At 36.9% G+C, this 12,965-nt stretch overlaps 1 protein-coding gene across 1 annotated transcript in view; it reads right to left on the bottom strand.

Moving 5' to 3' along the window:
- UNC13B (unc-13 homolog B) overlaps positions 1-12,965 on the bottom strand; it is a 139,620-nt gene that overhangs the window by 81,311 nt on the left and 45,344 nt on the right. The window contains exon 6 of the mRNA XM_023524062.1: positions 9,586-9,820. Within this exon, the coding sequence (XP_023379830.1) occupies positions 9,586-9,820 (235 nt within the window). The remainder of the gene's footprint in view (positions 1-9,585; positions 9,821-12,965) is intronic.

Raw genomic sequence — 12,965 nt, 5'->3', positions numbered from 1 at the left:
TTCATGAGGAGCTACCCCCTGGGTGTCCAGACCAATGAGAAGTGTTTCGGTCTGTGTCTGAAACCCTAGTGAATGAGGTACAATGTCTTTTTGTAGCTGATTCATCTGGAAATCTGCTAAAGATACCCCTGCTCCATTACTGGAACCAAGTTTTCCCTGACAGTCCTTCCCTACACTGAGCTCATCTTCAAGGGATGTAACTTCAATGGTATTGCTAATGGAAACACAAGAAGCCATTTTCTGTTCATGAACTACCTCCTGGACCATGCTATCTCTATTGCCATTGGAACCTTCTGTAGTCATTGGGCCACCCATGTCTACAAAAACACTGGGATTCTTATAGGGCTGGGCAGTCACTGGAGCAACAGTTGAAAGGCTGTGTTTTCCCCCAGGATTCTGCTGTTTTTCATCCAAAAAGGACAAGCCAAAGAAACTAAAGGATCTATTATGAGAGGTATCCTTCTTGATGCTTGAACTAGTAATGGGAAAAAAGGAAGGACGTGTGAATAGCCCTTCTGCTTGAGATTTGGTCCTTGGTAGAGTATCAGAGGCTCTGTTCTCAGATTTTTCAGATCTAGTCAGGAAAGAAAATATACTCTTTCTGTTTGGCAACTCTGAATGGGATGAATGGGATGAATGGGATGAAGGTGTTGTGGCAGTTGAAAAACTCCAGTCTTTGTCAGAAAAATTATTTTGTTCATTTGAATTGCTTCTGCTCAGAATATCAGAAGATATTTTATTACTTCTTGAAACTTCTGTCACTGTAGACACACCACTAGTTTCAACTGAGGAATCTCTTGAAGACTCGGTGAGACAACTTGCTGACAAGGATGGATTTGGTGACTGCTGGATTAGGTGGTCTCTGGAGAGTATCTCTTTTTCAGTCAAATTATCACCCTGGATCTCCCTAGTTGATGGTTCCTTTAGCTCGCTATCATCAATAGTAGTCTGCTTATTCAGACTTCTAACTCGAACCTTCCCTTTAGAGGAAACTGGTACAGCAGGAACGTTCCTAATATCCTGACTAGTTAGCTGTGTGGGATTAGGACTTGACTTGACCTCATTCTTATTAGTCACTGAAGAAACAGACATATTTTCAGTTGTCTGTGTAAGAGATACATTGGTTTTAAAGAAATCTCCAAGGGTACCAAAAAAATTTGAAACACTAGAAGATTCATTCTTTTCCTGAGATGTTATCTTTCTATTTTTATCACCATTCTTTTCTAAGTCTGGTGATCCTTCTTTATTCACCTGGGTTTTAAAGAGGTTCAAAAATCCAGATGCCTGTTTTTCATTTGCTGTTGCACTTACTGAAGAGTCTTCTCCCCGACCAAAGAATTTCAATGCACTTTTAAAAATTGTTCTCTCAGCCTCTGTGGAAGACTGGTCTTGGGGAAGCTCACGATTCTTGTGTTCATCCTTACTAAACTGTGATGCGACAGGAACTGAAACAGAGTCAGCTGCGATGATTTCATCATCTTCTATATCTAATTTAGCCTGAGGAATTGTTTGGCTTACCTCGAAAACAGATTTCAACAAACTTTGCTTTTTCGTATGAGTGCTTTTATTTAAAGGGAATTCTTGCTTCACATTTTTAGTAAATTCTGGTTGCTGAGCATTGGATTCTATTTGTCTTTCTGAGTCCTTCTTAACAAGACTTCCCTTCACATTTTTGGAGTTACTCTCTGGTTGCTTACTCAAGATTAATGACTGAAGACTATCATTTGTGGGCTCTGCTATGTTTGACTGCTGATCCTTTTTCTTCGTGGCCAAAGACTCTAAAGATTCACTCTTATCAAAACTCAAAGTGCTTCCAACCAGAGCACCCAAAGCAGAAAATAATGAAGTCACTTTGTTCAATGATGACATCTCTTCTGTTTGCTGTGGGCTGTCAGTCATATTCTCAAAATGAACCAAAGAGGTACCTTCTTCAGAAGACTGAAGCCAATGAAAACTGGAAAGGTGAACTAATGAATCCTTAATTACAGGCCGGTACTTATCTCCTTCTATAATTTGATTTTTATTTAACTCATGATTACCAATACTTTGGGGCTGATTTCTGAGATCCAACGTACATTCCAAGTCTTCAGAACCATGAGGCCTTTCTTCAAAAGATCCAAAATCTGCTTTAAATGTTTGAGAATTATAGCCTGAAAAATCTAATGGCTGATCCTTTTGGCCATAACTTGACTCTTCCAGTACTTCCGAAAAGGTTCCCAAATTTAGATACTTTGGTCCCTCCCTTCTTGGCAAAACTATAGATAAATCAAGAGGGTAATCAACTGGTTCCTCTTCAACATACCATTCATCTTCTTTGCCAAGCACTTCAAAACTGTTACCAGCAGAAATAATGCTGTCATTCAATATAATACTTGATAGATTATTTGTCTGTAAATCACAATTCGAATACTCTTGATAAGAACAATCAGGTATAAATAAATAGGCATACTGCCCAGTAGAATCAGTAAGAAGAGAATAGATATATTGACCATCATGGAACATATAATATCCATACTCTCCATCCTCTGATGGCCACCACATTCCATTTTCAAGACATGACAACCATTCCTGGTATTCATAACCAACACCTGATAAAACAAAGTTTTCATCCATTCTTAATGAGTCGTGATCAACTACTGGGCATGTAGTCGTCTCATAACTTGAAGAACAACTTAAGTCAATGGGCAATTCTTCTAGTGAATTCTTAGTCTCATTAATTGGAAGATGACAAGAATTTCCATATAATGAGTTAGCTGCCCACATATCACCTCTTAATAAGTAATCTTCACTAAATGCAAACTGGTCAAATGATTCATATGGTAAGTCACACCAAATGACACTGTGTGAATTTGTTCTCCACTCCAAGATATTTGCATTTTGATCTTTTTGGCAAAAACTTATTGCTGGGTTTTCTGAGTCAGGCCACAAAAAAACATCAGCTGATGAAAATATATTTTGATTCAACATATAATAAACTGGCTGAAGTTTCCTGGAATTTTTAGAGAAATCTTTTATATCAGATTCCCATTCATAACAAAAATGATTGTTCATCTCTTTGAAAGCTTGATGGTGGTTTGATTTATTAAGAATGTTAGTATTTGGTATAGGTAGATTTAACTCATTTGAATTTTCATATAGGTTTGCCTCAAGAACATGGTGTTGTGTTGGCCTCTTAGCCAAAGATTTCTCTAAGAGGTCCTGCTGAGTGCTTGGAGCACAGTGAAGTACACTGTCCTCAGAAGAGGGGCAATGTTTTTCACATTGCTGGTTTTTCCATGTAGAAGGGCAAAGATGATTATCAACCCTAGCATCAGATACTGGTATGTTTTCTTTAGGTAAAGATAAGAAACTTTTTATGAAGCTAGAAGTTTCTTGTTTTTCAAAATGGTTCCTCTGCTTCTCAGAAGTCACACATGAAGTATCAGAAATCTCATCCACGGATAAATGCTTATTTCCACTCGAATTCTTCCTGTCAACTAAAGACATGGACTTTGCTTCATCTGGTTTACAATCAGTCATACTGCTATTGGATATCAAGTTAAATATTCCAGAGAGTAAGCTTGGAGTATTATTCCTGTGATGAGAGTCATCATTTTTCAAATTTAATTCTTGTGGACTAGACAAGTTTTCAAGAGAAGAGAAGCTGTTAAACAGGCCAGAAAGGAGGCCTCCTTGGGTTCTTTTCTTGGAAGCTTTATCTATAAGTTTGTCTTCACTAATTTCATTAACCAAGGTGGATTTTGAAATGGTAGAAGTCAATGTTGATGAAGAGTCTGATACTGTTAAAGATGTCACTTGTTCAAGAGTCTTACTTTCTCCTGAAGAATCAGAAGCTATGTGTTCTTTGGGTACAACTCCAGGGATGACAAAAGTATCTTTTTCACAGTTCTCTACTGCTATGTGGTCACTTGAATTTAATTCCTCTTTACTCCCAAATTTCCCAAGATCATCATTAATATCTGGAACTGAATCAGACTTTATTTTATTGAGTGTGGCATTTTCAGGACAATTTATTTGGCCATTCTTATTAAATGTCTCTGTATCATTAAGTTTCCCTAGATTATTATGAATATTTGGAAGAGAACTAGATTTTACTGAACTAAGTGTGGCATTTTTGTGGCAGTTTCTTTGGATCTCTTCATCAATGGCTACTTCTGAGCCATGAAAACTCTGGTCATTGATAGTGACATGGCTGTCAGTGAAAGGAAATTTAAACAAAGGAAAAACGCTTCCTTTCTCTCTTAAATCCTCCTGTTTTTCAGAATGACCAAGATTTTTTAAAAATGGAATATGTAGTTTCCCACTAAAGGGAAAGGAATGTCCATCTTTCTTAAGGCCCCTTCTCCATCCATCTTCTTCCAACTGGTGAGTTTTCTTACCTTCTGACAAAGTTTCCTCTGAACAGGTTGCAGAAGTGAGCAAAAACTGGCTAAAGGATTTTCTGAGTGGCTCAAGGAAATCATCATCACCAGTAACTTTGTCCCCCTCTAATGGCTTCAAAGCCACCTCTTTCTTTGCAGTTCTACTGCCAGCTACATAAGGATGTTCTAGAGTACTTTTGGCACATATTTTTGGTTCATCTGGTAACAAAGACAGGTCTGTATAGGGTTTTCTTTCCAACAGACTCTCAATATCATCTTTCTTACATGCAGAACTAGCTAAGTTGGAAGGCTCATTGGCCACTTGAGAAGACAACAAATCTTCACTTGTGGGCATTTGGGACAAGCCTGTAGTTTCTCCATTACCCCTATCTAAAGTGCAGATGCTACTGTCATTGCCAAGGGTGTCTTCCCTTTGATCTGACTCTGAACCACACCCAACAAAGCTTTCCTTTCTTGTTGGCTTGTGCTTATCATCATCTTTTTTGGTTTCGTCCTTTTCCAAAAAGATCTTTAATGGAGTCAGCATGCTGAAAACAGACTTTATAACTGAACTCTGGCTCTGTGGAGCTGAGTCAATTCCAATAGTTTCTGTTGCATCCTGAAAGCTTAAACTTTCGCTTTTACTGCCTGTGTGCTCATTTTCAGAGGTTTTGTCATGTTTGTCAAAATCCTTATTATCAACTATTTGAGAAGATAATGAAGATTGAATGGAAAGATCCTTCTTCTCCAATACTGACTTGGCTCTGGGTTTAGATCCCGAATTAATTGTCTCTATTTGATTAAAAGTATCTGTTTTCTCTGGAACAAAAGAAACTAATTTTTCCACAGAGGTGGTTAGATGCCTTCTGCCTGAGCCCACCTTTTCTGTGAGTGAAGTGAACAAAGAACCAACAGCACATTTCACTCCATTCAGTTCAGGGAAAGAGATGGCCTTGTCCTTGTCATTCTTGACAATAGTTATAGGTGGTATTTGATCCCCAGGCACTTTCTCTTCTGCACTATCAACAGTACTACTGTGTTCAGGTGTTTTTTTAGTTTTTGAAAGGGAACCAAATTTATTAATCTCCTCTTCTTTCTCTGCTAAATATTCTGACACTGTTTCTACAAAACACTGAAGCTCATCCATTGTATCAATATAGTCCTCCTTGGGTTCCTCGACAGAAGAAAGGGTTATCTCTTCCCTGGGGCACCCAGACAGATCTCTAAGTGTGTTTGCCTCACAATTCATCCTTTGTAATGGAAATGCTGGATTTGCTACATAATATTTTTTAGGAAAGCCTCCACTATGATGTGCATTGGATGGATGGCATGTTGGTAATAGTAACCCTTCCTGCTTATCAGAAGAAGGGGAATCCAGAAGTTCATCAGAAGTACTGCTAGGAGAATCTCCAAGAATATCCAATGGAATGAAATTAGTGACATTCTGATTTAAGCCAGATGACTTTTCACAGTTCTTAAAAGAACCAGGAAGATCATAACCATGACTTTCCAAATTAGTTTGCCACGTGCCACTCTTGACCACAAATCCATTTTTGTAAGGGTGCAAAACTGAGTAATTTTGTTTCTTCTTTTCAATGTGGCAACAGTTACAGTTTTCACTATTAGAATATGTACTTTTGAAGTCAGTCTTAGTTCCTAACCTATCATTATATTGTCTTCTTTTGCTGTCTTCAAAATGACTATATAAGGGTTTCTTTTTCCTTCTCCTATCTATTGTATCATATTTCTGAGGATATCTAGAGCAAACAGATGTGTCAAAATTAAAAGCAGTAGAGAAATCTGTTTCTTGGCTTTGAGATGGTTTCTTTTTCCAATTCTTGTGCTTTGGTTGTACTTGTTTGCTACAGTACTTATCACTTTTTGAAAGAGTTCTAATTTCTTTTACCTCTGCTTCTTTTATGTTACTGTTTTCTATAAACTCTTGTGATATTTTCCCCTCTATCTCCTCATATATACCTTCTTGTTCTTCATAGTCAACATCAGAGAAAGCTGAAATAATTCTAATTCTGTCATTTTTAGCCTGCAAGCCTTGTCTGATATAACAGGATAAAAGTGAAGGAACAGTAAGGCAAAGAAAAAAGGAAAAACAGGGAAAAGGAAAAACAAATATAAGATTTAGTGCACATTCAATGAGAAAACTAGAATTAGTAAAATTGTCAATTTGATAAAAACCATTCAGACTGAAAAAATATAATGAAATTCACATATTCTTAAATTATTATCATAGCAATGTAGTCAAATAGTATTTTCCACATCAGAAAAAGAACAGCTATAACAACTATTTTAAAATACTTCACTTGCTACCACGAGCTTTTAAGGATCCTTTCATTTTTTAAGAAATAAACAAACAAAATGAACATGTTTCATCAATATTTAGAATGTATTTACAATGCCAAAGTTTAGAACTGTTAAGTGTTCCATGAAAATATATCAAGGGATTTCAAGAACTCTAAATTGGATGATGAATTTGAGTCTGAAAAGCAGCCAAACTGTTAACTTGCTAGAAGTTATATTTGAAGCAGTAGCCAAGAATAGGGTCAAACATATTTCTTTTAAAAGAAAAAATTTATACATTATAAAAATCTTGACTATCAGAGGTCAAACCTTGTTACAGTACCAAAAAGGGCAAATTATCTAAAGCGTTAAAATTTGCTGTTTGTAAAATCTAAGACTATATGTATTGAGGATTATAGTAAAATGAAAATCTTTCGCTCTACTGATTACATCAGAAGCCACATGTCCAACTTAAGTCAATGAATACAGAAGACAGCTGACCTTTCTTTCAGTTAGTTTAGAGAGGGCCTGCAGACTAGGAGCTTGCCATCTCAATGTGTTCTTTTACAGATCTAACATCCAATAGTATTTATTTAGAAAACAGAAACAAGATCAAAGTGGTCACTTAGAAACTAAAAGTCTTCAAGAGTGAGACTGACATTCTCGTGACACCTCTTAACACTAGATGCTTTAGCTATATAATATCTAACAAAGTCCAACTCTACCGTCAAACCTCAAATTATGTATTTTTACATAACTTACATATATTTCCATTATTCTGGACTCATTTTAGGAAAAAAATTTGCAAATTAAAGTACATCACTGATGCTCCTCTAAGTGTTATTTATTATAGCTGTAGTCCAGGAAAATAACAGGATAATGATTAGGTAAACTGCAGTTGTCCAGCAGAGTATGTAGTCATTTAGGTTGATGTGCCACGATTACTGCTGGCCTGCACATCTAATGCTTGCAAATACGGAGGGGAAAGAGCCAAAAGCTCTTTTTTTTTTTTAACTATTATGTTTTTTCTTAAAGTAGGACAATATAAACAGCTAAAATCCAATGAATAAAATATGCAAATATATAATTAACAAACCAGCAAAGAGTAGAGACCAACTATAGTAGGATTCCTGGCATCTTTCCTTTTAGAATCAGATTAAGAAGGCTGAGAATTCTACGTGTTGGTCAATAGGTTGGTATATGAAAAAAATTCATTAAAAATATACTTAGTGATGATAGATAGTAAACTGAGACAGCATGATATCTAGCAGATAGACCATCATCTGAGGCTTAGCATAAATATTCATCAATTTGTTACGATGGGCAAAAAAATGAGATCAGTCTAAAGTATGGTGAATTTTAAAAACTAACCTCCAACTAATGAAATAATTGATTCAGGAAAGGATCATTAATGGATGCTAAAATCAATCGGTTAAAGGTTATTGGGAAAGAGAATATTGACACACTCTCAGGTATCCCCTCAGATATCCTTAAGTGCAAAGGGGAAAGGTAACTTTACATTGGAAAAATTGGTATATGCCAGATTTCTTAAACAAGAGATCACACTAAACATCACCAATAACGAGACAAAGTAACTTTATATGCTTGCTGATGCACTGTGAAGGAAACATCACTTACTTAGTGTTTTTGCCAAAACTGTTTACCCTGACTCTAAACATAAAGAAACAATTAGACAAAACCAAATTAAGGGGCATTTGCAAAATAACTGGCCTGGACTCTTCAAAAAATGTTAGTGTCTTAAAAGAACCCCTCGCCCCCAAAAAGGAAATTTTGTTAGATTATAAGAGACTAAAGAAACAGGAAAATCAAATGTATTACACCATGATCACTGATTAGATCCTGAATCAAAAAGGAAAAAAATATATATATACACGCGCACACAGAACATTACTGAAACAACTGGAGAAATTTAAATATGGTCTATAGATATTATATTATTAAATTTGAGTATGATCATAATGTTGAGGTTATGTAAGAGAAAGTCCTTTTTCCTAAGAGTCATATGTGAAAGTACTTCCTGGTGAAGTAACATAGTATCTGCAACTTGCTCTCAAATGGTTCAGGAATAAAGTACGTGTTTATTAATTTGTATTAGAGAGAAAGAGATAAAGTAAATGTGGCAGAATGTTAACACAACTGGTGAATCTAAGCAACATGAATATGGGTGTTCATTGTATTATTTCTCTTTAAATTTTTTTTAAAGTTAGGGAGGCAGAGGAGCATATATTTACGTATTTGCTTTTATACTCATAAATATATGACAACTGTCTATGGAAAGATATATAAGAAACAAATAAGGGTGGTAGAAGAAGTAGGAGAGAGGAAGGGGAGAAGGTAAAGGAGGACAAAAGGTGTGGATAGGAGATTCTTTGCTGTGTGCTGTATTGTACCTTAACATTTTTTTAACCATGTAAATGTTTTATATATTTAAGAAATTAGTAAAATAAAAATTTTTTCAAGTTCCAGCAAAAGTACTGATCTATTATGAAGAAATCATATTGGTTTTCTTCTGTAAGTTCCCAGGGAAATATTTAGGTAGGAAGGATTATCCAAACATTTAACATCTGTGATTTTCTTTTTTTTAAATCTTGATGAAGGGTATATCGAAATCTCTGGGCTGGGCAAAGAAGTGAGCAAGTTTTTACCAGCCATCCACCCCAAGTGGGCATGATCTCACTAGTTGTGAATCGGTGATCATAAAGACAAATACTTCTGGTGGAAATGTATAAATGTGAATGTGTAGAAAATTAAAAAAGACTAAGAATCCATGCAAAATGGCTGTAACTTGGCCCATCCTACTACTATACTTCCACTATCACCCCAGGTTAAAGAGCCCAATTCCTTGATGTCAGTAGCATTCTGGGACCTGTGTACTAGGAAAATAAAGTGCTTTGTTCCCAATACCCACCTGAGAGCCCGCCGCTCTGGGTAATCGAGGTCATAACTTTGTACAGAGTCATTGCAAGAGTCCCGGAAACTGCCTTCAAGTATCAGCTGCTGTGGCAATCGCACAGGCACAGGGAACTGGTGCACAGAAGCATTGGGCTGAGAAGTCGTATGGTAAGGAGGTGGGATGCTGTTGCTTGTCTCACTGCGATAGTCACTATCTCGGTCATCAACAGCACTATCAGGATCTTCAGAAGCTGTGGAATAAGCACAGTTAATCAAAGCACCCCAGCTTTATTTAGTTGTTCAGAATTTTTTCTGCTTCTAATTCAGGTAGCCACAAGCCTGGACCTTGAGAACAAGAACAAGGTAACCTGCTCATGAATCCAGTGACCTCAAAGTCATATGCAGAACTGTCTCAATTAATACCCACAAGTCTCTCTTCTTATCAGATAAGATAGAATGCTTGGTTTAATTTTAGCACTGATTCTTAAAGGAGTTCCAAGTTGCATTTTCCCAATCCAGAATTCTTTGGAATTCTGCTTCTCTAGCTATCTGCTTCTCTACCTAATGAAAATCTGTTTTTAAATGTCATAAATAGATTCTGGTCTACTATTATCAAAAAGGGGGAAAAGAAAAAAAAAATTTCCATATCTGAGGAAAGAGAAATTGTTGTTTAAAGTTGGCTTGGTGTTTTCAGGCTTTACAATAATACATGCCTGAACCAAACGAATAGGTCCAACAAAGGAAGCTGCTCCAGAAAATCAGGAAGGTCAAAGCCAAGGTTTATAAGTCAAGCCAAAAGCTCTAGATGTAGCTGAGAATAGCAGCTGTCTTATTGTCTTGCTGCAACACAGGTTTTTCTAACAATTCCTGTCAAGCACCTACACCCTGGGCTCAGAATTCCTATCTAAAGCATGGGCTGATAGAGAAGAAAAAAACACATGCACTGCCAATGAGATCTTGCTGACAATGCAGCCACGTTTATCTAACACCAGCAACTACAATGTCATAGAATTATTTCTGCTTTTCAGGCCAGCACTAAATGATGAACTAAGTGAATACAGTTACAAATCTTGCTCCAAGCAAAAATAAAAATGTGCAACACTGTGCTTGGAAAGGGAGCTCAACTAGTGCTTTATAGATTGTTTTAGAGGGAAGCCATTTCTGACACCATCCCCACATATGCCTAATTTACAAATTCACATATTTCCTTTTTTGCCAATTTCCTATTTGGCTCACAATGAGGAAAAGGGACATTCACCATCTCAAAATGGAGATAGTTTTAGTGGATTATGGAATCCTCGTATTAGTAATTTTTTAAAAATCTTGATAGTAGTGTGGGTAACAGAAGCCTTTTGAAGACTGTAAGATTAGGCTTTTACAATTTCTCATGAAGGAGACAAGGACCTGTATCCATGCACTGGAAATGAAAAGGAGTTAATGAACCAGGAAGAAAAAAATCCAGATACAGATGATAAAACTTGAGGACAAATGGAAGGTAATAGGGAAATGACCTCTTGGCTTCTACATTAGACAGCATTTGCTGTTCTGAAGACTAGAAATCAAGGGACAAAAACCAGTATGCCTTTCAGACTTAATTCTCCCTGAACCCACAGAAGGAGTAAGTGTGGAAAAAGTTGGTGCTGAATTATTTATGCATACAGATGAGGGGGCAGAGGCAACAAAGGAGACAAAGCCAAAAAGCCTACTTAAATTCCAGCAGAAGTATTAGCACATAATCCGGAGGACAAAGCTTGAGTCTCCAAAGAGGGAGCAGTGATAGCCAATCCTACTCATTATGAGGCCAGGAGAGGGTAGCTAACTAGAGATAAGAACCCATGATCTAGAGATCCAGAAACTTAATGGATGGACTGTTAATTTCTCACTATATCTGACCTATTACTCTTGAATATGCTCTGCTTTTTAATTTTGCTAGGCTAAGGGGAGGATTATACCCAAAATTTCCTAAAGGCTGACAACGTTTCTATACTAAAAAAATAAGGGGCAAATATTAAGAAATAAGTGTCTATTGAAAGAAGTTGTGAGTGAAGGAAAAGAATATGAAAAGTAGGAGGGAACAGGAGAAAGGAAATATAGGAAGTAAAGTGAGACAAAGGAGAGAAACAGAAAAAAAGGTACTACATAAAACAATATGGAAGAGAGTGATAGAAAAGTAAACTGGGGAAAGAAATCTAATCTGGGGCAAATATGGTCCACAGGCACAGAGTAGGTAGTCAAAATTGAATGAGATACTGAACAATGAGGCTCTCTGGTGTGCGGTGCTCTCAATAGAGTCCTTATCTCTAAATCCAGAGTATAGGTAGCCAGAGGAAAAAAAGGAAAAGAGAATTCAAACTTTAACTGCCAGAGGAAAAAAAGGAAAAGAGAATTCTAACTTTTTTTTCCATGACTTATTTTTTTCTACTTAAGTTAAACGCTTAAGTTATCTGAGCTCTCAGGCTACTTTTGAGCAGTTCTCCAATAGAAATACCCAGGATTCGAATCATAGAAAGTACATACTCCATGAGAAATTCTAGTGACAGGACAAAATTTGGCCTCTCTTAGCATCTAGTAGACTCCTAACCACTGGGACTCAACCAAACCCCTTCGTCAGATGGATAACACAGCCACTAATGTCGGCCTTGGGCTGTGTCTCATGCTGGAAAGAACTGGCTGCCCACTCTCCAACCTCTAGAACAAAGCTGGCCTCCAGCCTAGCTGGGCTTCTTCAAGGAAATTCATACCATGTCCTCAGCCTCTTGTTCGCTTCACAAAACCAATGAACTCGCCAGAATAAACCTTCTCCTTCCAGTCACTGTACTCCTTGGTCAAGAGAACAAAGAAGAAAGTTTCCTACACAAAGAGGCTGATGGTACTACTTGTCTCTGGGGAAGAATCAGGAGATCCTGTCAGGATTATAACTGGGACTTTGATTTAAAATTTATCATACACACACAGTCTTCAAGAAACCAGCCTAAAAGGATATAACATTCTCGGCAGATAACGTCTCCTGAGATTTAAGTAGGGGAGGGAAAGGGAATGAAGTTATATAGGTTTGTATGCATGAATATCCAGCTTTATAGTTCAGATAGAACATATTAAAGGGTAAGATCAAGAAAATTATAAGGAATTCAAATTCTTACGTACTCTGCTGCTCGTCCCAGCCCAAATAGGTCCAGTGGCCTAAGAACACCGCCAAGTGGTAGCAAAGAAGAAGAGTGACAGACAATTTTAGGAAGAATTCAAAGATCATTTCCCCATCCCACTGATTACTATATACCTTGCCTTATTCGAGCCTACCCTTCTTGTATTCTATTAATTTTATAAAACATGTAGAGAGCATCTGCCTTCTACCAAGCATAAGACAAATCTACAAAGTACTCACTATACAGAGGATAA

This window comes from Pteropus vampyrus, unplaced genomic scaffold, assembly GCF_000151845.1.
Source record: "Pteropus vampyrus isolate Shadow unplaced genomic scaffold, Pvam_2.0 Scaffold436, whole genome shotgun sequence".
NCBI lineage: Eukaryota > Metazoa > Chordata > Mammalia > Chiroptera > Pteropodidae > Pteropus > Pteropus vampyrus.
Note: the sequence above shows the minus strand (reverse complement) of the source record. Positions and strands in the feature narration are given on the sequence as shown.